Raw genomic sequence first — 27,529 nt, forward strand, 5'->3', positions numbered from 1 at the left:
TCCAAGGCCAGTGCTTTATCCACTGTGCCACCTAGCTGCCCCCTCAACATTATTCTTAAAGGATCACACTATTCTTTTTTTTTTTTTAGTGAGGCAATTGGGGTTAAGTGACTTGCCCAGGGTCACACAGCTAGTAAGTGTTAAGTGTCTGAGGACGGATTTGAACTCAGGTACTCCTGACTCCAGGGCCGGTGCTCTATCCACTGCGCCACCTAGCTGCCCGATCACACTATTCTTATATATTCATGCTCCCTTACCTGCCCTGGCTTCCATTTTCAGTATACATCTTTAAAAAATTTAACTCAATACAACATGTATTTATTAAGCAGGTGCAAAGTCCTATGCTGGGTACCAGAGATACAATGACAAAATTAAAAATCTCTTCCTTCAAGGAGTTTACATTATGGTGGGAGCGACATACAACACTTATATGGACAAATACAAAGTAATTTCAGGAAGGAGATGGGCTGTGGGTAGATGTTTTTCAGTTGTTTCAGTCATATCCGACTCTGTGACTCCATCTGGGGTTTTCTTAGTAAAGATACTAAAATAGGAGCAGCTAGGTGGTGCAGTGGATAAAGCCCTGGCCCTGGATTCGGGAGGACCTGAGTTCAAATCTGGCCTCAGATACTTGACACTTACTAGCTGTGTGACCCTGGGCAAGTCACTTAACCCTCATTGCCCTGAAAAAAAAAAAAGATACTAGAATGCTTTGCTATTTCCTTCTCCAGCTCATTTTACAGATGGGGAAACTGAGGTAAACAGGGTTAAGTGACTTGCCCAGGGTCACACAGCTAGCATTTGAGGCCAGATTTAAACTCAGGAAGATGAGCCTGACTTCAGGCCCAACACTCTATCCATTGTGCCACCTGGCTGGCCCTTTGCATAGACAACATTGGTTAAGTTGATGAAAGAGTTGATCTTGAAGAAAGGTAGGGATTCTATGAGGAAAACGAAGAGGAGAAAATACATTCCAGGAGTGTAGGAAGAGAGATGGGAGATGAAATGTTGATAGTTGGTCTGGAATAACAACATGGAGTGAGTGAAAGGGAATAACAACATGAAGTAAGTGATATGAAATGTCTATAAAAGCAGGAACCAGACTGTGGAGGGCTTACAGGCTGAGGAGTTTGTATTTTATACTATCAATAAGCAGCCACTGAAGATTCTGATCAAGGGACTGCCATGGTCGGACAAGCGTCTTAGAAATATTTATTTGGGTGCTATATGAAAGGTGGATTAGAGAGGGGAGAGAATATAAGTAGAGAGAGCCATGAAAAAAAGGCTCTAGTATAGAACCAAGACATTGTACATACTAACAGCAGCACCATGAGGATGATTAGCTATGAAGGATTTAGCCACTCCACTCAAGACAAAGATCCAAAACAACTGCAAAAGACCCATGATGAAAATGCTATCCTCCTCCAGAGAAAGAAATGATGAACTGAATGCAGACTGAAGAATACATTTTTTACTATATTTTTTCTTGGGGTTTTTGGTCTATGGATTTGGTTTTTTTTAACTTGGCCAATATGGAAGTATGTTTTGCATGACTTCATGTGTATAATCAATATCAAATTGCTTCCCTTCTCAAGGAGGGGTGGAGGAGTAGGGAGTGAGAGAATTTGGAACTCAAAATTTAAAAAAAATGAATTTAACTGAAATATTTAATGAAGTAAATTAAAAAATATTTTTAAAAAAGGCTACATAGTCCAGGCTTGAGGTGATGAGAGCCTGAATTAGGGTGGTGGATTTATAAGTAGAGAAGGGGAATCTATACCAGATGTTATACAAATAACAAATGTGCTAACTGATTGACTCTGGGTTAAGGAAGAATGAGGAGTTCAAATGTCACTGAGGTTGTTGTGAACCAGAGTGAATGGAACAACAGTAAGTGCCCTGGAAAGTCATAGGAAAATTTGATCGAGGGGTGGGTTTGGGAATAAAGATAATGTAATGAGACTGATGATGTAGATTACAACCCATTTGACACATCTGGCTCATCCTGAGTGACTTACTCTGTTTCACATAAGAAGTGAGAAAGAGGGAGAGGCAGTACTCTTTCTTCTTCACTGGTGTTAGCCCAGAGGGCCTTATTTAAAACAGTCAGAGTTGACTGGGGGCGGGAGTGGGGGTATGCTTTGGGGTGTATGTGAAATTTTCTCAATGGTATTTGCATAGCTGTGGCTTCCAGATTTATAGGTTATATTTGCCCTAAAGGGCCAATGCCTAGAATGGGGTGAGGAACTGTGAGCCTGAATAACTGAAGGAGGAGTTGGTTGTGTTACAGACAAGTCCCAAGGCTGCTTATCTTGAGGAGAGTGGGATGAAACCCCTCCTCTCACTCTGATTGGTTGATAATACAGTCACAAACCTTATTTTGGATTTCACTGCTCTATAGAATAACAGGGAAAAACTGGAAGAAGGATAAGTTTTTAGGGAAATATAATAAATCAAAAAGCAAATATCAGAGTTGGAACAGACTTCAGTGACCATCTCGTCCAATTCATATTTGAAAAGGAATCCCCACTCTAACAATCTGGTCACCCAACGTTTACTCTAAGACCTCCAAAGACAGGGAACTTGCTAATAAGGAAGCCCTTCCACTTCAAGGCAACTCAGATTGTTGGGAAGTGTTTTTCCTCAAACCAAACCTATATGTATCCTTGCAACTTCCATGTATTATTCCTGATTCTACCAGTGGAGTCAAATAGAATAAGTCTAATCATCCTTCCACACGACGGCCCTCCAAATGCTTCAAAACAGCTATCATGTCTCGTTAATGTCATCTCTTCTCCAGGCTAAATATTCTAAGTTCCTTCAACTAATACTCATTTTATGAATTCGAGACCTAATATCATCCTGGCTGGCCTCCTCTGAACACTCTTCAGCTAAATGATATCTTTCTTAAACTGTGGTGTCACAAACTGAAAACAGTACTCCCAGATGAGGTCTGACATGGAGAGAGTATAGAGGGATTATCACCTTGTTTCTGGAAGCTATAACACTCTTCTTTTCTTTTCTTTTCTTTTCTTTTCTTTTCTTTTCTTTTCTTTTCTTTTCTTTTCTTTTCTTTTCTTTTCTTTCCTCTCTCTCTCTCTCTCTCTCTCTCTCTCTCTCTCTCTCTCTCTCTCTCTTTCTTTCCAGGGCAGTGAGGGTTAAGTGACTTGCCCAGGGTCACACAGCTAGTCAAGTGTCAAGTATCTGAGGCCAGATTTGAATTCAGGTACTCCTGAATCCAGGGCCAGTGCTTTATCCACTACGCCACCTAGCTGCCCCCCTAGTATTTATTTTGTATAGATTTCTTCTGAGACATATTGTTTTGTATCTTATAATGAGACAGGTTTCCTCCCCAGTAAGAATGAAAGCTCCATGAAGTAGGAACTGTTTGATTTTTGTCTACTGACAGTGTCACTCTGGTCCAAGTGCTAGTTTCTTAAGTAGCTCTGAAAGGTACTGGGAGAACTAGATGAGCTAGTGGCTGTCTGCACTGCCAGCTAACACAAAAGACTCTAGATTTGAAATGGAAATTTTGTAGGAGAGGTACAGTTGGTGAGAAATGAAAGATCTCCCCCACCCCGCCCCTCCACACCCATCACTGTTATATATTGTCCAGGGATCCAGAGAAAAATGGCCAGGTAAGGATTCTAAGCACACTTTTAGTTTGCTGCCTAGATTTAATTTGACTTGCTTTGAGCACATTCTCAAAGAAACCTGTGAAAAAAATTGTTCACTTTAGAATAGAATCAATGCAAAAGATTTTCCAAGAGTATTTGGTATTTCAGGGATTCTCCAGAGTCCTAACATAATTACTAACCTGTATACTGAAGGTGCAGTGGATGTCCTACAAACAGCATGTCAATCTGAGATGAGTGTTTCACTCTTATTAATCGAGTTTGATTTTCCAAAGACGGTGTTACACATAAACTTGAAATAAAGTCCTTCTGACAATCTGCATTACTCCTACACACTTGATTGGCTTCAATTGTTTTCCGGGCTGGCAGGCAGGCATACTAGAAATAAATTTTTAATTAGTCATAAAATCAAAAGCATTAGATCATAGGTATGAGTCATAACCATACCAATTATGTCTCCTTATAAAAACAAAAGTGATTTATTTTCAGGAAAAATACAGGAAGTTACATTCTCTCATACAAGATGATATAGTACATCTCTTATTTTGATACTTTTAGGCTTTTTTGGCATGGACCCCCTTTGTAAGTCTGATAAAGCCAAGGATCCTTCTGAGAATAACTTTTTAAAAAATTCACAATTGAAGGAATACTACATTTCAATAAAAGGTTAATGGAAATAAAGATGTAATGTTTTTCCCATCCAAGTTCACAGACCACATGATATCTGTCTGTGGACCCCCAGCTTAAAAACACCTGCTTTTAATGACTTGTGATTTCATAGGCCTGGGCACTTTTTCAGATTTTTAAATTCTATATCTTTCACAGAGGCTCTATCCAATACATGGGATGTATTCTTTAGGTTCTTTTAATACTCTGAAGATTCAATTGTATCACTCAAGCTATCTACTATTTTTCTTTTTTGGGGGTGGGGTGGGGAAATGAAAATGATAAGTACTTTTTTTTTTTTCTGGGCAATGAGAGTTAAGTCCAGGGTCACACAGCTAGTAAGTGTCAAGTGTCTGAGGCAGGATTTGAACTCAGGTCCTGCTGAATCCAGGGTTGGTGCTTTATCCACTGAGTCATCTAGCTGCCCCTACTACTATCTTTCTTAACAGCTGACCAATCTACCTTGTTTTGGTGGTCATATTTATACATTAGCTAATGCCTTTTACACCATAACTGTTTTAACCTAAATGCCTCAGTAAGGGAAACACTTCATAAAAATAGAATGCTACCATCATTCATCTAATTATGGGGACTCCCCTTATTTAAAATGGCATCTCAATGAGCAAGTACTTTTCCCCTCTTGCTCTTAGTTTACCTGTCAAATGAAGTGATTAGACAAAGGCATGGCAGCTATGAAGTTCTGACACAAGATAGCAAGGTTTGGCCTATACAGAAATCACCTGAATAAAATAAATGGGTACTTAATGCAGGTATGTCTTTCTCTAGTTGTACTGAATCAATGCCATTGAGAGGTATGAAACAGACTATGGGAATGCAGGAAATTAAGTCCCTAAATATTTAGTTCCTACATTATTTCCTTTTTTCCCGCTAAAATCTTCTGATGCCTTATCATGGTGTGATGTGACCTTGGGTAAATAAAGAGGATGGTTTAGGGAGCACAAGTGAAGTCTTACCAACCTGGAAAGACTTTGATTATGGACTTAGCAGAGAGCAAAGTGCCTGTCAAATGAGCACTAGTTTAGTCAAGTTCAGAGATTTATCACCAGAAGATCAGACATCAGGTGATCAAAAGTTTTCAGTCGTAAAAATTCAGTAAGAGCAGTTACTAAATAATTTTGTATTTTTTATCAGTGGAGGTGATGGAAACTTGGGCCTTTGCATTCTTTGCCTTTCTAGCCTTATCTTATGTACCATAATCTATTTTACATAGGAATATTTTTACAAACATGGGGCCAAGGAACTGAAAGAACTTGCTTATTTCTGACCAACACCGGTCAGCAGGCTGTCTTGTGGTACACTGGTTATCCAAAATCCCCAGGACTGTACCCTAGTTGCAGACCTACTTGGCTTCTTTATTCAGATATTCTAAGGCAGTGATGTCAAACTCAAATAGAAAGGGGTCACTAACCTGTACATAAGCACTGGCCTGGGATTCAGGAGGACCTGAGTTCAAATCCAACCTCAGACACTTAACACTTACTAGCTATGTGACCCTGGGCAAGTCACTTAACCCCAACTGCTTCACAAAAAAAAAAAGAAAAAGAAAAAAAAAGGAGAGAAAAAGCAGGGCCTGCTGAAACTACCTAAACAAACTATTTCTACATTTCAAAGGGATTTATATTTCAATTAGGAGATAGACTAGATGACCTCCAAGGTCCTTTATAGCTCTAAGATTTTGTGATCTCATGATGCTTTTAAAGATTGTCTCACAAACACATAAAACCCAAAACATGAAAGTGTTGGGATTTCTATTATTAAAATAAGGTATAGTGGAAAGAGTACTGGATTTTTGACTAAATATTAGGTGACAAAAATGGAAGTAATAGTAATAAAAATTCTATTTTAATTTCCTATGTTCGTTTTATCCTTCAAACACTCCCAAAGATTCATGATTTCATCTGGGGGGATATTTCCTCCATCAAGGCTGATCACAACCCCTCCTTTGTAAATGGCTTCATAAAAATGCTGTGGCCAAAAAAAAAAAATCGTTACTGGTAGTCAGGCAGCCTTCTGGTGATGAGCCTTTCTAAATTTAGGCAGGCTGGTCCTTGGATACTCTATCATCAGGTCTGAACTTGAAGCCTTTTTAGCTTAGTGGGTCTGGAGCTCCACTGACAAATCTTCAAACAGCTGGGGTCACTTGTACCCTTCAATAAAGCATGAGAGTATGATTTTTATAAAGGCAATAAATAAATTTTTTAGTAATTATATCTTTCATTAGTTTTTCCATTGTCACAGTTATTACTTTAGGCCTCTTCTAACACTTGGTTCAGTTTTTGTTTTTCCTAGTTCTGTTTCTGATAGATGTTTATCAGTCCCACTCCAGGGGCTACTCACCAAATGAGCGTCCATATTATTACTATAGGAAAAGCAGACATCTGTGAGGCTGTTGTTGCTACAACATTCAACTGTCCCATCGAGCCTTTTGTACACTAGAGAGAGATATAATCAGTTACACGAAAAATACATTTATAATAGTTATTTGTCTTCAAGGTAGAAAAGTGAAATGATTTATAAGTGAAAACCAAATGAGTCCTAGAGTCGCTATGTCATAATGGCTTAATGATTTTTTAGTCTAATTTTAGTATTTTATTAATATTATGAGGTAGATGTCCATTTTTCTAATAAGCAAATAGGATTGATAACTGAGTTTAATTATAGAAATTTAATTATACTCTAAAGTCATAATATTTCACCAAATCACTCCCAATCAATTAACTAACAAGTCTTTATCGAATACCTATGTGCCCAGTATATAGTAGGTTTGAGGTACATTGTACTTCATTCATCCAGGTTTTCCCCTGGAAGTTCCATACTACTGCTCAATTCAGAACACAGTAAAAGACTGTCTAGGGAGCATTTAGTACTACATGCATCATTACAAGCTTCAAGAGGGATTATTGTACTTATTATGCTTGAATTAGGGACCAAAGGGAGAAGCTGTAAAGAGGCAGATTTAGGCTGACATCAGGAAAAACTTCTACCAACGCTGTCCAAAAGTGGAATAAGCTGTCCTGAGAAGCAGTGGGGTCCCCTAAATAGAGATCTTGAAGCAAAGGTTGGATGGCCAGTTGTCAGATCTGTTAGAGAGAGGATTCTTGTTAAGGTACAGTTTGGACTGACTAATAAGGTTCTGAGGTCTCTTCGAATTCTGAGTTCCTGTGAAGTTTGCCAACTATAAATCCACTCACCTTGGGAACTTTCTCAAAGGGGCCTATTTTGACCAAAATGGACTGTCTGACTATTTATTTCTATGGATTTCTTTAAAATGTTCTTTGGTAGAATACGTGAAGACACCACTTTCATTTGGGGCCGGATAAAGAGGCTAGCCTTCTGGTCCACATGGGGAAAAGGTAGATTTCATTTCATCATTTCTGGTCTTCTTCAATGACTTTATTTATTTATTTATTTTTTTAGTGAGGCAATTGGGGTTAAGTGACTTGCCCAGGGTCACACAGCTAAGTAAGTGTTAAGTGTTTGAGGCCGGATTTGAACTCAGGTACCCCTGACTCCAGGGCGGGTGCTCTATCCACTGTGCCACCTAGCTGCCCCTCTTCAATGACTTTAAATGTTTAAAATATCAAGTGTATTAGACATAAGGGAATAATTAGAATTTCTGATTTAATTAAAAATTAATATACTCAGTCTGATGAGACTATATTTCAAGAAGAAAGTTCTATCTTTTATATGTGTAATTCTTGGGTTGTGGTTCAGCTTTAATATCAGCCTAACATACTATATAATCAATGAATTTCTTTAATAACATTAAGAAATTCTTTACTTTAACACTACTTGGCACAGCATGAAGATTTTGAGCTCTCTTAGTGTGCTCAGCTAGGATGCTTACAACCTCTATAACCTTTGATCTTAGTTTTCTCATCAGTAAAATGAGGTTCTTTGAAGATGATTCTGAAGGTCCTTTCCAGCTTTTTAATTTATTATGTATTAGATGTTAATAAATGATATGCAAATATATATAAAAGTTAGAAAATAATATGTATGATATATTAGTAGATATGAAATATGATTATATAAAATGGCTAGCAGGGACCTTCAAAATCATCTAATTCAACCTCTTCAATTACTGATGAAAAAACTTAGGTTCAAGGTCACAGGGCTGGGAAGAGTAAAGGAGTTAAAATTTTCATGCCAAGAACTGCTGACATAAAGCATTTATTAATGATACTGAAGAAAGTCTTGGATTATAGAAATATTAGAATTTTATGCTGACAGGAAGGCTAAGCCAAGCACTTACAAAAACAGCTTTTTTCTTGAATATGTAGTCTTATTAATCTGAATTAATAATATTTTAAATTAAATCAGAAATGTAAATGGTCTAAGACAGTCCATTTGACTTGTTGGGATGTCCACATGCAGGTATACTTGTACAAGTGTACATAGACACTCATAAACACACTTTAAATAGACCATTTTCCCAGCCTTCCCTATCTACACAGGTTAGCTATTTCTCCATAATGAAAACAATAATTCAGGTAAGTCATGCTCAGATTTTCAAAGTATGTCAATAGTTGCTTCAAATTTTCTCTTTGTTTTGGCTGTTAAGACGTGGTTATTTTTTAATTAATAACTAGAAAAATAAGTATTTGAGGATGCTTAAATATCTCTAAGACCTGTGATTTTATTGTTATGGGTTGTTAATGGCTAAAAAAAAGAAAGAAAGAAAGAAAGAAAGAAAGAAAGAAAGAAAGAAAGAAAGAAAGAAAGAAAGAAAGAAAGAAAGAAAGAAAGAAAGAAAAAAGAGTGAGTGTCCAAACTTCCACCAAGCTCTGTGAACTTTAGTCTGGTTCTCAGACAAAAGGCCTACAGTCCATCCCAGGCCTGTACTCAAAGTCTTTCCAGTTTGAGAGAGCTGGATAGAGTGTGTACCATGCTAGAATAATCTTTAGGAACCTTTACACTAAAATGAAATAAAGCATTTGAGTAGGACTTTAATGGAAGTTGTTGATGCTCACCTATTTGAAATTCTTACTGTAAACTCCTATGCATCTACTGACACAGACATCTCTAGAATATATCATACTTAAAATTATTTGTTTTATTTTATCTACCACTTAATCATCAAGTACTAATCAATAATCAAGATTTTACCTAGTTATTATTTTCCAGGCTCTGTCCTAGGTGCTGAGGATACAAACAATGAAATAGTCTATGCTCTCAGGAAAATACATTCTGCCGAGGGAGACAGCTTATATAAACATATGTATACACAATAAATGCAAGTTTGTTTAGGAAGAGAGAGAACTTGTAGTTGGGGGGATCAAGAAAGGCTACATGTAGTAGGTAATGCTTGAGATCACTCTTAAAGGAAATAAGAAACTATAAGGTGAATGTGAGGAGGGAAATCAGTCTAGGCATGGGGAATGACTAATACAAAGACACTGAAATGTAAGGTAAGAGTTCTGTATGTGAAAAATAGCAAGAAAGTCTGTTTGGCTCATGTATAATGAGGCTAGAAAGGTAAGATGGGGACATGTTGTGAGGCACTTTAAAAGCCAGAGGAATTTATCATCATTCCTAGAGGTAATAAGGATCCACTGGAGTTTACTGAGCATTATCAGACCTGTGCTTAAGATGTAAAATCAATTTCTAGTTTGTTTGTTTTTTGGGGGCAGGGCAATGAGGGTTAAGTGACTTGCCCAGGGTCACACAGCTAGTAAGTGTCAAGTGTCTGAGGCCGAATTTGAACTCAGGTCCTCCTGAATTCAGGGCCAGTGCTCTATCCGCTTTGCCACCTAGCTGCCCTCTAGTTTTTAATAATGAATAGTGGGGAAGTTAGGTGGCCCAGAGGATAGAGCACTGGCCCTGGATTCAGGAGGACCTGAGTTCAAATCCGGCCTCAGACACTTGATACTTACTAGCTGTGTGACCCTGGGCAAGTCACTTAACCCCAATTGCCTCACCAAATAACTAACTAACTAAATAAATAAATCAAACGAATAGCAATTGTAACTGGTATCATCTGGCATTTTTTCAATAATAAATCTTTCTTTTGTTTGTTTTTGTTTTTGCAATGATACATTTAAAAAAAAATTACACAAATAAAATGCTGAGTATGACTATGTGTCCTTTGTACACTATATATTTTTCTTAAATCACAAAAGTAAAATACTGAATCTCCTACTAAGTATCAAGTGCTGAATTAGGAATCATGAATATAATTGATTGTAAAACTTGGATCTTCTGTATGATAGCACAAAAACCAAGTTACTTAGCTAAAGTTACCATGCCTTAATTTTAAACCTCTAAAACAAGAGTGCTAGACATATGGTCACTGTATACTCTAGCTAATATCACTTCATTCCTAAGAATATTTAGAGACTATAAACTGCTTGAAGACAGGGACTACTTTATTTTTGTCTATGTATTTATTCCAAGCATGTAGCACAGTTCTTTTCACATGGTAGGTGCTTAATAAGTACTTACTGAAATGAATGGAAATGTAGGTCTAATTCTACCCCAGGAAGTAAAAATTAGAATTGGACTGAGATGAGCCTTAGAGACATTCTTCCATCTCCTTTGATTCTGGAAGGTCATAACTGAATCTAGGCTATTTTCCTTGAAAAACATAAAACTAATCAGTCCCAGAATTCTACTCTAGGATAAGGTTCAGTACTCTTGGCTCAAACATAATCCTTGGGTCTACTTTGACTTAGTCCCCAGAGAGCTCCTGAAGCTGCCTGTGACTGATTCTTCAGAGATGACTTGGTCAAGCGTGGACTAAAGAAAATAAATGCAAATTCATATAGCTCAGGACCACTCTCTTAAATAATAGGAATTGAACACTACCACTGCTGCTTTATTCTACCAAGGGTACATGTAACAAGATTTCCAAGGAACAAAACCAATGTGCATTTATGTAAAGTATAAAAGAAATGTGGCTGAAAGGAGATGTAAAGGCAGGCCAATGCTAGCTGAAGTGTGCTCAAATCCCTGTGAGATGGTCTGATAAATATGCTTACTGACAAATCATTTGAGATGCCCAATTGCAAAAACTTTTAAGAAACAGCAATTATACTACATTCTTTTTTTTTTTTCAAGGTAATGAGGGTTAAGTGACTTGCCCAGGGTCACACAGCTAGTGTCAAGTGTCTGAGGCTGGATTTGAACTCATGTGCTCCTGAGTCTAAGGCTTTATCCATTGCACCACCTAGCTGCCCAATTATACTACATTCTTATACAAATGAAATCAAATCTCTATAAACCTGGAATATACATTATTGAGATTTTCCTACCCTCAACTGACTATTTCTATTATGTACTGAGATACTCTCTAGATTCCATATAATAGAGAAAACATGGGACTAGGAACAACCTAGTATTCACATGAGGTAGGGATATAGGGTCCAAGGCATTTTAGTTCTATTAGTCTCTAAAGTTAGGTTTGGATGGTTCTCATTACATTACTTTGTTTGGTAAAGACTAAATTGGACAATAGAATAGTCCTATCCCATTCCACTAAGTGCATATGCCAAGGGTGCCCTCACCTCATTTAGATGGGGATTAAGGTTGTCCAAGTGGGATATGTGAGATTTGACCCCTAGCTTCACTTAGGGGTCTCAATTTTCTCCTTTAGTATTCAATCCCATTCTCCTTAAAATAGTAGGTTCATCAAGGGCTGGATTTGCTGAATATGTTGCCTCATAGCCAACACAATGCTTTCAAAAAAGAAAAAAGGAATTTAAGCTCCATGAAAATATGAAATGCAATGCCTTTCAAACAATGAAAAAGAGGGGGGGGGAATGTGAACTACCTTCAAGGTTAAAAAAAAAACCCAAACAACCAAAAACAAGCAACTAAGAACTAGAATAGCATTAACTTTCATTTCTATTCAAAACAGTAAGTGGGAGATGAGTGTGCAAGCAAGACAATGCCAAAAAGGCATGTCAACTAACCAGTAGATCCTCAGGAATTTGGATCTGGATGCTGGGCTTGGGAGAAGAGTTTGCCTGCTGTCAGCTCTAACTCACAATAGCTATAGAAAATTCCCTTTGAGGAATTTTTAGTTCCAGAGGCACACTGGGAATTTTAGTCTACTCTTGGGCCTATTATACACAACTGCTGAGGGGCAGTGGGAGAGAAGTGGGTAAAGACTTGGTCACAGAGTTAAAAAGACGTGGATTCAAGCCTCTTACACAGATTGGCACTATGACCCTTGGCAAATCACTTAATCCTCAGTGCCCCAGGCAGATCTCTAAGACTAAATTGAAGGGGTACAGATTAGCATTGGTATGAGTTGAATTTCCTCACTGGGATTTCCATACATCAATGAAATCCCAGGTCTAGACTACAAAGACCCCTAAGAACAGACAACTATTATAGACTTAAGACTTTGAGTTACCCTTCCAGAAACTCAATTTTCCCAACTTTGAAATGGATAAATGCAAAACCAATGAGAATCCTCCCAGATCCAGTGTTATCTTGCCCCCAACTCCAAGGGCTGTCCAGGATTAGATTGTTCTTTAATGGGTAAGAGATGGCAATAATTAAGAGTGATGTGATATTTAACCTAAATTAAGGAAGTGAGTGAAGATTAAGATAGTGAGAAGTTAGTTCTAATGATTTTTATAAAATGTAGTTTTTCAAGTTCTCACTAAGAGTGACTTTTAGTTTAATTAAATACTCTCTGGCTGTTCAATATAGGTCTCTTATTTTCTATTTGAATTTGTGTCTTAAGCAACAAAGCACTTAATTACTTCTGACAGACTTTCTTTTCAATTTTCATGAGAAAGACAAAATACATTTTCATTTCATTATGTCAGGTGTTTGTCTAGATCGTCCAGATAATTTCCTCTTGAGTATGAATGAACAAATGGTATGAAAGATCTTTACTTTTTCCTAATAAACTGTAATTTATTACTGTTTCATCAAGGAAACATTGTGTTCCTCAAAGAAACAAATCTCTCCCCTCTGGCTTCTGAGCTGACTAGAGACTGGCTGCTGACTCCCATAGAAACTACAAGCCCCTGGTGGTGAGTTATCCTCTTTCCCTATTCCCTTGTCTTTGACTTTATTAATTTCACCTTTGCTGTGTATTTCATTCCCATTAATAAAACCTGATTCGATTGTGGAAAAGAGGCTGTTAAGCTCCTTTCTTATTGGCCTGGGAGAAATAACTAAAAAGGCAGTTCAGAGGGGAGGAAGTTTTGGATCTAGAGGTTGCTCATTATTTTTTGAGCCCCGATATTATGGCAAGCCACCCAGTTAACTCTTCACATATTAAATTTGGCCCCTACACTTCCTTTATCCACCTAGGGAAGGCCAGTAGTTTGTATCAAACTAAGAAATGACACAATGCATTCTCAATATGCCAACACAAAGAAGTGGGGGTGAAGAAGAGTCAAGAAAAAGGATCAAGTAAGGTGGGCAAAATGGGGAAATTGTTCTTTCCACAGTAGCTTGATGAGTGGAAATACTGTAGCATATCCTCCTGCCAATTCTGTATACCAACATTAAAATGAAAATACAAAAAGCTTGTTCCATATTTAATAAAAATTACTTTTAAATGACCTGGGCTTCACATTATGAAATGATTATAATTATTTTTTCTGAAACAGGCAGAAAATTAACTTTTAAACAAATGTAGGTACAATGCCTATATGAGGCTTGTTTATTGACTTAGTACCTACCCATTTGTCACTAAGTTTTATTTTAGAATACAATTTTAAAGCTATTTATAGTTCTTAAATGAATGGACAATATTTCTATAAATGAACTAATTATCCCCATTAAAAAAATAAATGGTTAAATTGAGACAAAGATTTATTCAGGTACCACATGACACAGTAATGGAGCTAATTATTCCAAGTTTTAGTGTAGCATTCAGGCCATTATGCCAAATTAAATACGATAGTATAATCCATAAGTAGCTGAAATGAAAGCTACAGGAATATATTTTGATTTTGACTCTGATTTTTTAAAGTTTTACACTAGCATGGCAAGATTGGTAATCATTTTTGAATATTTAGAAATACCAATCAAAAAGCATTTGAACCAAGAAAGCAATAAAAAAAAATTAGAAAGATTTCTGAGAAAATTCTTACCTGAATTCTATCTGATAAGAAAAGAGCTCTATTGCATTTGGCAATGCAGGTACCCTTATAAAACTTCTCATTAAACTCAGAATTGGTTGGGTCTCTTATTAGATTAATAAATCACTTGAGATTTCAGTTTAAATTGGAGATGAATCACAGGAAAGCAGAGAAAATGACAAAGGTTTGAAAACAAAACTTTTGAGTGAAACTTAACATAACTAGAGTCATTTATCTAGTTATCTAACTACCAGGTAAAAGGATAGCTTAGTAGTCTTCAGTTATTCAAATTCTTAAAGAATATGGTATCCTTTTTTGGTCACCCTTGAGTCTAGATTAAGAAAAATGTATAAAAACATCAACCTAAAAGAACTACATTAGGTATAAGGAAGAACAACCTTATTATAAGGTATCTTATACAAGTAATTTTTTTAAACTAAGCATTCACCATTTACCTTGCCTTGCATAAGCTATAAGCTGTATATATAGTACTATCATCTAATCATTTATCCATAATACTTTAAATTTTATAAGGTATTCTTAAAATTCACTTTCTGATATGAGTCTCACAACCATCATGCAGGTTAACAAGATCTATTACATGATTTGAAAGAGGTGAATAGTGAGGCTTTGGGAGGTTAAGGGACTCATCCAAGGTCACACAGCTAGATATGATAGGCACAAGCTGGAACTCCAGTCTCTGGATTCCATGGCCACTGCTCTTTTAACTACCCTACCCAAACCACTAAATTTTATTAATACTCCACTCTAAATTGCTTTTGTCTTAAGAGAAACATAAACATCAATCCAGGATACTTCTTTCTAGCAACAAAGATACACCCTGTGTTCTCAACTCCTGTAGTCAGACCTTAGGTAAGATGGGCTCCTTCAGCTTTTAAAGCACAAGAGGGAAGTGCTTAAGTGTGGTGAATTTGTGGGACCTCATGGAGCTCAAAGTCAGCCTTGTGTGTTCATCAAGGACTCTACCTGTACTTAGACCCTAAGGGCAGCAGAATCCCATAATAACTGTGCAATCTGAAGAATTAGAGCAATGGAGTTGTCTCTACTACCCAAATGACCATCTGTGCATATATGGGCTCCCACAAGCAGCGGACATTGCAATAGAGTGGACAAAGTCCAGGACTCAGAAGACCAGGACTTGATTCCCTGTTTTGGCATTTACTAGTTACATAAGAAAGCATCTTAGTCATCTGAGCTTCGGTTTCTTCATGTGTAAAATGGGAATAAAATACACACCTTGCCAAGATCATAAAGTTGTTGAGAACTCCCAGTAAGATAATGCTTATGAAAAGGCTTTTGTAAGTTATGAAGAACTATAAAAATAATTGATTGCTAATCTCTGCATAGCCACCTTTCATACTGTTAGGCATTAAGATAATAATTATCTAAGTTTTGATACATTTCTGACAGAGGCAATATGAAGTTCAATTTTTTTACTCTACTTCTGAGTTTCCTTATCACTGTTGACTGTGCATACTGATTTTTAAAGTATAGAGAAGTAACTTTAGTAATCTTGAGATTTAAGAATTAAGCAGAAAAACTGGATAGAAAGTTAAAATGGATTTATAAAAAATTTAGCAGGGAGAATGACCACTAGTATTTTTTAGTACATTGCTATTCAGTTTTTTAAAAAGATCTATCTTTGAACAAAGAAACCATAAAGAAATTATATGTTGTAAGTAGAAGGGAATATTCAATATTATAGGCTTACTATATTCAGCATACACACACCTCTGGCTGGGAAGCTTAACTGTTGCAAAGTTGCTGAACTTATACAGTAACCAATCTGTGGCTCCTGTGAGATGATCCCTAGACAGGAATTCCAGTCTTCCACTTTATGAACTGAACAGTCCTGTAGCTGGGTGACTAAGTCTCCCACAAAGAGGCCTCTGGGTCCATTAGCAGGTGAGTCCTTAAGAATGGGGAGAAGGGTTTGGGGGAGAGAAAAACAGGTTGGAAACAATCCCTAAAGTATTTTCACTTTACTCCACATACATATAACATGTGAAGACAATTCATAATTACCCTAAATATATAGTACTTCAAAAAAGGTGAGTCAATTTATCTAGAATATTTTTGTTGCTACAGAAAATTTTAGGATGGATTCCAAAGAACAACATTATTTTATTTAAATCAATGTTAGAATTTTATTTTCCCCCAATTACATGTAAAAACATCCATTTTTAAAACTTTGTGTTCCAAATTCTATTCCTTCCTCCCTCATCACCCTCCCCCTTTAAGAAGGCAAATGATTCAATATAAGTTATACATATGTTGTCATGCAAAAAATTTCCATATCAGGTTGTGAAAGAAAACAGATCAAAAAAACTGTCAAGAAAAATAAAGTAAAAAAAAATATGTTTCAATCTGTATTCAGACACCATCAGTTCTTTCTCTAGGAGTGGACAGCATTTTTCACCTTAAGTCCTTCAAACTTGTCACGGATCACTGTATTGCTGAGAATAGCCAAGTCATTCACAACTGATCATCTTACAATACCGCTGTTACTTTGTACCCAGTACATTTCATGTTGCATCAACTCATGTAAGTCTTTCCAGGTTTTTCTGAGATCATCTTGCTTATCATTTCTTATCACACAATAGTGTTCCATCATAATCACATACCACAATTTGTTCAGCCATTGCCCAACTGATGGGCATCCCATCAATTTCAATTTCTTTGCCGCCAGAAAAGAGCTGCTATGAATATTGTTTGTACATATAGGTCATTTTCCTTTTTGTTTTTTATCTCTTTTTGAGTACCAACCTAGTAGTGGTATTGCTAGGTCAAAGAGTATGCATGGTTTAAAACTCTTAATCTAACATTTCTCAATGGATATAAATTTTAAGATTTTTTTCCTTTTAACTAAAACTTTCCATGATCCATTGATCATTATTTCCACTTGGAAATTGTTGTTTTCTTCTATCCAGAATTTAAAGAAAAACTCTATATAGCACTCATAATATTTGTTGAACTTAGGGAATTAACTTGCCCTCCCACTAACTCTCCTATAAAACAAGCTTCAGTTCAATGTCTTTATTCCTTAACAATCATCACATTTGAAAACTTCAGCTACAAATTTATTTATTTATTTTGGTGGGGCAATGAGGGGTTAAGTGACTTGCCCAGGGTCACACAGCTAGTGTCAAGTGTCTGAGGCCACATTTGAACTCAGGTTCTCCTGAATCCAGAGCCAGTGCTTTATCCACTGTGCCACCTAGCTGCACCCCCTACAAATTTAAACAAAAAGAAATCATCTATGCTCATCAATAAATAACATGCATCACATTCTACCTTTGATGGATTCTATCACCTTTTGTCTTCTTAAAAAAAAAATCTGGTTTACTCCATAGCACAATTTGCTAGAATTATGAAGCATGAAGTAATATCTTTTGAATAAAACTGAGTCTTCTGAATATAACGACATATGGACAACTGTTCATATTAAAGAATGTTATATTGGAATTTTTGCTGCTGCTGCTAACCAAATGATCAGCCTGATTTGTCTTACCTCAGTGACATCAAGGACAAGGGCCCCAACTCCGGTGTAGTACAGTGGGAAAAGAATTACAGGGAGCAGAAAAAGAGTCAGAAGACTTAAAACTCCAAGTACAAAATTGTGCCAGACACCTGAAAAGAGGGTAAAATCTATGAATAAGTGCAGACAACAGCAAAACGTAGACAATCTTAAGAGACATCCTAATTACTTCATACAAGTTACTATAAGTGACACAATTTTTTTTTTTTTTGGTGAGGCAAATGGGGTTAAGTAACTTGCCCAGGGTCACATAGCTAGTGAGCATCAAGTGTTTGAGGCCGGATTTGAACTCAGGTCCTCCTGACTCCAGGGCCGGTGCTCTATCCACTGCGCCATCTAGCTGCCCCCTAAGTGACACAATTTTGAGAAACTGAACAATCTCCTGATCTCTTAACAGAGAAGGTAAATACCTGACATTATTCAAGATTCCCTTTCCCTTCTAATGCTAAAATATGAAAATAACCAATATGTTAATTTCTATCCAGGAAAATAAGCCATGTTTTAATCTAAAATAGACTTCATAAATTTTTTCAACTAAATTATTCATTTTTATTAAAAACTAATTTTTCAAAAATGTTCATATCAATTTTCTAAAATTTCCCCTTTTGCTATTATGAATTTGATAAACATAATAAATACTACAAATTATTAATTTAGGCATACTTATGACAATTGAAATAAACTCCCTGGCACATTTATAAAAGCTATTTAAAAAAAAGAATATCAATTTATTATCTCACATTAACATCTTAATGAAATGTCACCATCATTCTACTCCCTGAAATGGATTTAAGTCCAAAGGAATCTGGATAGTGAGTTCGTTTTTAACCAACATACTCTGGATAGAAATACACAAACTGTGAGCAAAATGTGATATATAATTTGCACAGTGGGAAAGCTAGACCTTGTGAGAGCCAAAATTTGATATTGGGGTCCTGGAAATATGAGGGACCTTTTAGGTTCACCCTCCCTTCTGAACTGCCCTTTTTAGATATTTCTCTCAGGCCAATAAGAAAGGAGCCTCTAAGCTTTAGTTCACAAAAGGATCAGATTTCATTACTTGGGAATTAATTAAACAACAAAGGTGAAACTAATAAAAATCAAAGATAAGGAAACAGGACAATAGAAATACAGATAAGTACTCTTAACTCTAAACTTAACCTATTCAAAATGCAGACTGTTTCCAATTAAGCTAGTTCAAAGGAATTTAGGGTTTTCCGTAATTAACTCACCAACACCAGCCGCCCAAGACAGAGCACGAACACGCACCACCACCACCACCATCACCACCACCACCACCACCACCACAAGGGCCCAGAACAAAAAAGGCCAGTTTGGGAAGCAGCCTAGCGTTCCGGAAGCACCCTCCGCCTCCCTTCAGGGAGTGTTCAATCTTTCCTTCCCCAAAAGGGGAGATCCTTCAAAAACTGCCTATGGAGAGTTCTCCTTCTGACCTCAGTAGCATACGTAACCTCAGAGTAGGCCAAGTGTGGCCCCTCCTAAATGAGTCAGCTAAAAACTGCAATATTAATCTTTACCACAAATAATTTTTACCACATTCCCCTCCTTTGTTTCTTTGGAAAACATGCTCAATGAATGTTTGCTCAATGAAACAGCCAAAAATAAAAATAAAAGAATATAATACCCTATGCTAGAAAACAATATGTTAATATCAATATAGAAAAAGGAGAGAAAAGTTTTGTCCAGAGGGGCGGTCCCTCACGAACCAGCGCTTTGACACTGGCCTGCAGAGGGAGGGCCTCCATATTATGACTGTCTGCTAGACACAGGCCCTCTAGATCAGTATTAGTGAGTAAACCTGACCCCAGATGAGCAGCTGAATGTAATTCCTAGTGAGCAAACCTTAACCTGAATCACCAGCTGAATGTAATCACTTACTAGTTGAATAAGCCCCTATGGCAAATTAGTGGCACAGACAAAGTCAAAGCATTAGAAAAATCAATGACAATTTGGAAACCCCTGCCACTTTGGCGTGCAGAGAATTGGGGAACCGGTTAAAATGATGTGGTATATCCCCAAACTCTAGCAGCATAATAATTTAACCTTAACAAGCTTTTCCTTCTGCAGGTAAACCACTGAAACACATGGCCTTGTTTTCTGGCCTACCACAACCTGGAGTCAGGAAGACCCGAGTTCAAATCTGTCTTCAGACACTTAAAGCTGTGTGACCCTGGGCAAGTTACTGTTTGCCTCAGTTTCCTCATCTGTAAAATAAATGATCTGGAGAAGGAAATGGCAAAAACCACACTTTGCCAAGAACACCCCAAATGGGGTCACAAAGAATTGGAAACAACTGAAATGAATGAATAACAACAAAATATATTCCCAACGAAGATGTTTTAAAGTCGTACACAGCAATATTTTAGGCCCAAATTTGGAAAATACATCAAGCAACAGAAGGTGCAAAACACATTAGTTTGCTTGTTTACTTAGATACATTTGTTACACATGTATTTAAAAATAATTGTTAACATGTTAAATTGGTAACATGCTTTAAGGATTGTAAAGCAGTTCACATACATTATCTCATTTGATCCTCAAAACACAGTTGTGGGAAGGGTGCAATTATTATCCAAATTAAGGCTGAGAGAAGGTTGAGTGACCTCTCCAGGTTCCTATAGCCAGTAAGGGACAGAGACGGGATTCAATCTTAGGTCTTCCTGACCCCAAGTTAAGTTCTCTGTTCACTATGTTTACGAAGTACTAAATAAAAAAACCCAAACATTTATGTAATTTTATTTTATAGGAAGGACGTAGCAGTGTAAGGGTCCTTAGCGACCCTTTAATATCACTTCTTCAGTCTGTAGAACTGCTAGTCATCCACAAACAAACTTTTATTCTTTTCTTGTTCAATTAAAGACATATAATCCTGTCTGTCTCTACTTCAGCTAGCTTATAACTTTAAAAGTTTACCAACTTAGCAACAAAATACTCTATTTCCCAAAGTTCTCAAAACTGTGCATTGAGTACCTTAGTTTTGGTTGAGGGTCATTTTATATTAAAAATGTAAGGATAGGCAAAATTTGACAGGGCATTAAAGTTCAGTTACAATACTGTTCTCTTGGGAAATAAATGCCCACTGAAATGCATTTCCCTAACATCTGCCAGTCCCAAAAAGGGAACAGGATATGAAGTGTAGGTAGGCAAATGAGAAACTGGCCCAAGAGGTTTCCACTGGGCCATAAAAGTCACTAGGATGGAACACAAGTCCTTGTCCTTGAGAAATCTTACAATATTAGAGAAAAGATAAAACAAATACACAAATAAATACAATGTAGAGAACCATATAAGTATCATAGGAATTACAAAATCCTGTGATGATTCAAAAAGGCATGAGGGAATGACTGGTTGTTGGGATCAGAGAAGACTTTATGGTTGTTGTTGATGTTTAGTCATTTTCAGTCATGTCTAACTCTTTGTGATCTGTTTTTGAATTTTTTTTTTGGCAAAGATACAGGAGTGGTTTGCCATTTTCTTTTCCAGCTCATTTTAGAGATGAGGAAACTGAGGCAAACTGGGTAAAGTGACTTGTCTAGGGTCACATAGCTAGTAAGTATCTGATGCTGCATTTGAACTCAGGTCTTCCTGATTCCAAGGCTGGTACTCTAGCCACTGTGCCAACTAGCCACTCAACCTCATGCAGATGGCAAATAAGTCAGGTCTCTAAGGATGATTATAATTTCAACTGTTAAAGATCAAAGGAAGGAGCTCCTTCTCATGTGGGAGTAACAGTAAATGTAAAGACAGAGAAATATTTTCTTTTTAAAGCAAAAGTTTAAAAAAAATCTTTTTCAAGTAACAAAATAAAAAAATAAATAGGATGAAATCACAATAAATTCAGAAGAAAAAGAATTAGAATTACCATGGTTACTTGCCAAGAAATCTAAGCATTTAAAAATCGACTACCTACAAAAATATAAAACATTCAAATTAATAGAACAACAAATAGAGATGTTAAATAATTCAATCTCAGAAAAGGAAATTAAACAAACTATATAGAAATTACCAAAGAAAATAATTGCTGGTCCAAATCAAACCTTTAAATAACATTTAAATGGTCAAAAGTATCAAATGTTAGAATAGTTGAAGAAGATGGTGACTGAGACAAATCTAACTGATATATAGATTAGAAAGTCATAGATGACCCTCCTTTGAGGGCAATTCTTATAAAGTAACAGAGGCAGATTGGAAGGGATTAGGGAACGAGAAAGTAGAAACTATAGATGTCAGTGTCTTGTTTGAGAAAAGATGTTAAGATGAGCAGGAGGAAGACTTTTTTAAAACCTAGAGAAAATTTTTTTAAATAACAGTGAGAGACAATGATAAAGAAAACCTAGGATAAAGTATTCAACATAAAAATCCTAATTGGACAGCCAACAGAAAGATTTGAAAATAATGGCAAAAAATAAGAGATTAAAAACATTAAAAAACAAGGTCCTTATCACAGTGGCAAATATAATGAAAAAGAGGAATGTTGGATGTTGGAGCGGATATGGGAAAACTGGGATGCTAATCCACTGTTTGGTGGAATTGTGAATCCATCCAGCCATTCTGGAGAGCAGTTTGGAACTATGCCTAAATGTGTAAAACTCTGCATACCCTTTGATTCAGCAATACCACTGCTAGGTTTATATTCCAAAGAGAAAAATACCTATTTGTACAAAAATATTTATAGCAGCTTTTTTTTTTTTTTGGTGGTGGCTAAGAATTGGAAATCAAAGGAATGCCCATCAATTGGGAAATGGCTGAACAAGCTGTGGTATATGATTGTGATGGAATATTATTGTGCTATAAGAAATGACAAGCAGGATGATTTCAGAAAGGCCTGGAAAGACTTATATGAACTAATGGATAGTGAAGTGAGTAGAACCAGGAGAATATTGTGCAGTCACAGCAATACTGTTTGATGAAGAACTGTGAATGACTTAACTACGCTTAGCAATACAATGATCCAAAAAAATCCCAGAGGACTAATGATGAAGCATACTACCCACCTCCAAAGAAAGAACTGATACTAATTGAACACAGACTGAAGCATGCTATTTTTCACTTTATTTCTTTCATTTTCCCCCTTTTATTCAAGTTTTCTTGAACATAATGACTAATATCCTAATGTTTTAAATAACTGTACATGTATAACCTATATTTGATTGCTTATCGCCTTAGGGAGGAAGGAGTGAAGGAAGGAAATGAGGGATAGAATTTGGAACTCGAGGGGGCATCTAGGTGGTGCATTAGATAAAGCACGGGCCCTGGATTCAGGAGGACCTGAGTTCAAATCCCACCTCAGACGCTTGACACTTACTAGCTGTGTGACCCTGGGCAAGTCACTTAACTCTCATTGCCCTGCAAAAAAAAAAAAAATTGGGACTCGAAACATTAAATAAAAATGTTTATTACAGAAAAAAGCAACAACAAAAAGCAAGGTTCTAGAGAAATTTAGGCTATGTAAAAACAAAAGTTATCAATAAAACTGTAAAAAAGAAGAATGCTATGAAATTACAATAACAAAGGCTGAGTCTCAAGAAAAACATATGAGAATCCATCTCCCTCCTTTTTTTTCTCCCTCCCTTTCTTACAGAGGTGGACTTTATTGTTATGGAACACTGTATTTAAAATAAGATTTGGCTGAGCTGTTGCTTAGTTTTGCTGGTTTTCCTATTCTTTTTTCTTCCTTGTTATAAGGGATAGCTCCCTGGGAGAGGTAGGGAGAGGAATATATAGGGAAATGTAGATAATATAAAAATAAAAACTATCAATAAACATTTAAAAAACTCTCTCTACCCCCAAACAACCAAACCAACCACAAATTTCCTAGGAACACAGAGACTTATTTTGATGTCCTTCAAATATATAATCAATATTCTCTAAATTCTCTCAAACTGTTATTAAGTTAGCTATATATTTGACTTAAAACACATGTGCTAAACTAAAGTAGACAGGGATAGAGCAAGGGGCAAGAACTTTCCCAGAAGCAGAATCTGACAGAGAATGGCTTCTTTAATTTTTGGGTTGAACCACTAAAAAGTTATCCCAAGCCCTAGTGATGCAGAAGGGGCTCAGCCTAGGGGAGCCTTTAGGATGTTTTAGTTGAGCTTTTGGCATGGGTGTGGCCACACTTTGCTGTTTTTGTTTTGCCATAGAAGAGTCTGTCAGGACCAGAGGACTCACACTGGGATGTAGTAGAAGATAACATTATATAATTAAGAGTGGGATTATATTATGGAGAGCCTTAAATACCAGACTGACACGTTCAATACTTTATACTCTACAGTCAGTAGGGTACCAGGGAAATTCCTTGAACATGGTCAATGCTTTACAAACATCTCATTTGATCCTCATAACCATTCTGAGAGGTAGGTGCCAGTGTGATACCCATTTTACAGTGAGGAAAACTGACACAAACAAAGGTTCAGTGACTTGGCCCGACAGTAAGTGTCTGAGACGAGTTCTGATCTCAGGTTTTCCTGACTTTCCTGGCTCTACCTATTGCACCACGTAGTGGATTACTACAGTAGGAGAAATAAGAAATATTAGAAATATATGTTCCTAAAGACACATATAAGTATATAATTCATAAGAAGTTTGCCTTTTTGTAAAAAGGATGAGCTAACAACTAGGAATGGTTAATGATACTATAGAAAATTTTATTTTAGAAATGTATTTATAGGGGGCAGCTAGATGGCACAGTGGATAGAGCACTGGCCTTGGATTCAGGGGTACCTGAGTTCAAATCCGGCCTCAGACACTTAACACTTACTAGCTGTGTGACCCTAGGCAAGTCACTTAACCCCAATTGCCTCATCAAAAAAAAAAAATGTATTTATAAGAATACATTGTGGGGCAGCTAGGTGGCGCAGTGGATAGAGCACTGGCCTTGGATTCAGGGGTACCTGAGTTCAAATCCGGCCTCAGACACTTAACACTTACTAGCTGTGTGACCCTGGGCAAGTCACTTAACCCCAATTGCCTCACTTAAAAAAAAAAAAAGAATACATTGGAGCAGCTAGGTGGCATAGTGAACATAACTCCAGGCCTGGAGTCAACAGGACCTGAGTTCAAATCCGTCTCCAGACACTAGTTGTATCACCCTGGGCAAATCACTTCATCCTATTTGCCCCAGTTCCTCATCTGTAGAATGAGCTGGGGAAGGATGGCAAACCACGCCAATATCTTTAAGAAAACTCCTAAAATGGGGTCATGGAGAGCTGGATACAACTGAAAAGATTCAACAACAATAACAATAACAACAGAATAAATTGCTATAGCAGAGATTCTTAACCCAGGGTCCATGAACTTAAATTAAAAAAAATCTATATCTATATCTATATATACATATATTCTGATAACTACTTCAATATAATTGAGTTTCCTTTGTCATTCAATGTATTTTAATTTATTCTGAGAAGGGGTCCATAGCTTTCTGCCCATGGGCAGTGGGTAGGGTGGGGGAATAGAAAGAAGGGAAAGGAAATAGGATCTTCCTTTTTTTTTGGGTGGGGAGAGGTATGGCTGGCAAGTTTATTGGATGGGTGTTTCAGTGAACTCCAAGCTCAGTACAAGAAGTAGATGACAAACAAAGGTAGCTCCTGGGTCCCACCCAGGAGGGGCAACCCCCTACCTCCAGGGGAGGCTCCCCAAAGCCCCTCCAACCCCAGCTTCTCCAGGGAGATCTTTCTTCTTATAGACAGTCAAAGGAGTCCATTAATAAAATAAGGTTAAGGACATTTAAATGAAAGTATATTTAAACTATATAGCAAAAGGGATTCAGATTGGCATCAGTTTCACAAGGAAAGAATGCCCTCTGTTGGACTCATCTAAATAATGCTTCCAAATATTTGAATGAAAAAAGCTTAGTGATTAACTGATAATTTTCATTCTTCCCCAGTGCCAGTCACACCTAAAACATAAACTCATATCTAACATATATGTACACACACATGTATGTGCATATAAAAATAGTAACAAACCATATCTAGATTATGCCACAAAATTATTGTATAATTTCTAATAAATTCTCCATAATTTATAGGAATATCTGTAATTAAAAAAAAGTTTTAAGTAAATCTGAGTCAGATAAGAGAACATACTGCTTTATATAAAGTCCAATTATGTACCATACCTGGGATGAATGATACTACATCAAAATGTACAACAGAACTGCTGAAGCAATGTTGAATGAAGGCTACCCTTTCCTTTCCCAGAGTTATGATGGTGCATAATCTTTCTTTAAAGTATTCTCACCAGAATCAAAGAAGAATCTCTAGTGCTCTGACTGCCTACTCTGGAGATGTGATTTCTCAATCTTACAGAGGGAAGAAGTAGCAATTAAGGAGAAGTGTCTAACTTAGTTGGACTTAAGTACAATTAGGCAGTCTTTCTTTACATAGTATACCTCCTACCTTCCCAAGGTCCACCAATATCTTCTTCGCATTTCTTTTCTTGTACTCAAAAGTCCTCCCTAACTTTCCAAGAGAGAGGAATTGATCAATCAACTAATCAGTTAATAAGTATTTATTAAATACATGCCAGGCACTATGCTAGGTGTGGGGGATACAAACACAAAGAATGAAACAGTCCCTCCTTGCAATGAGCTTATATTTTAATGGAGTAGACAAATACATGCATGCATGGATGCATGTATAGGTATCTAAGTATATACATACATTATATATGTATACACATGTACATATATGTGTGGATATGTATGTATGTATGCATATATATATATATATATATTACTATTCTCTGCACATAAATGTTGATTATCTATAGAGGCAAAATTAAGTACAGTTTGATTTGGGAGTAAATACAAGGAGAGAGGGCACAAGCAAAATGGGGCAATCAGGAAAAGCTTTGTACAGAAGACTATCTGAACTGCTTCTTAGAGGAAGGCAGGGACTCTAGGAGGAAGAGAAGGCAAGGAAGGAATGTATTCTAGGCATGGAGGATGGCAAATGCAAAAGCATGGAGAGGGATATGGGAGTGTCATATGCGACACAAAGAAGGCCAGTTTGGCTAGATTACAGAGTGAGGGAAGGGGAATAAAGTCCATCGAGGCTGGAAAGGCAGGCTGGGGCTAGGATAAGGAGGGCTTTAAAAGTTAAAAAGAGGGGGCAGCTAGGTGGCGCAGTGGATAGAGCAGCGGCCCTGAAGTCAGGAGTACCTGAGTTCAAATCCGGCTGCAGAACTTAACACTTACTAGTTGTATGACCCTGGGCAAGTCACTTAACCCCAATTGGCTCACTAAAAAAAAAAAAAAAAGTCAAAAAGAGGAGTTTTTATTTTATTTTAGAAGCAATAAGAATCTAATAGAATTGCCTAAGTATGGGAGTTACATGGTTAGATCTGTGCTTAGGGAAAATTGCTTTGGCAGCAGCCAAAGTGGTGAAAGACCTGACACAGGGGGTCTAACCAGGAGGTTGTTGCAATGTGATAGCATACATCCCTTCAACACTGGAGCAAATTTTAGAAACTCCTTATTTATAAAACCTTATGGTCATTTAGAAATTAACAAGGGATTCAGATTGATTTATATGTCCAGACCTATAATTGCAAGTATGGAAACTCCCTCTGCT

General features: G+C 36.9%; 1 protein-coding gene across 1 annotated transcript in view; it reads right to left on the reverse strand.

Moving 5' to 3' along the window:
* Positions 1-27,529, reverse strand: part of MBTPS2 (membrane bound transcription factor peptidase, site 2) — a 43,060-nt gene that overhangs the window by 3,532 nt on the left and 11,999 nt on the right. Inside the window, exons 6-9 of the mRNA XM_043996837.1 lie at positions 17,904-18,022; positions 16,124-16,304; positions 6,660-6,754; positions 3,818-4,013 (exon numbers count right to left, since the gene is read on the reverse strand). Coding sequence (XP_043852772.1) covers positions 3,818-4,013; positions 6,660-6,754; positions 16,124-16,304; positions 17,904-18,022 — 591 coding nt within the window. The remainder of the gene's footprint in view (positions 1-3,817; positions 4,014-6,659; positions 6,755-16,123; positions 16,305-17,903; positions 18,023-27,529) is intronic.

Source organism: Dromiciops gliroides, chromosome 3 (assembly GCF_019393635.1).
Source record: "Dromiciops gliroides isolate mDroGli1 chromosome 3, mDroGli1.pri, whole genome shotgun sequence".
NCBI classification, from domain to species: Eukaryota; Metazoa; Chordata; class Mammalia; order Microbiotheria; family Microbiotheriidae; genus Dromiciops; species Dromiciops gliroides.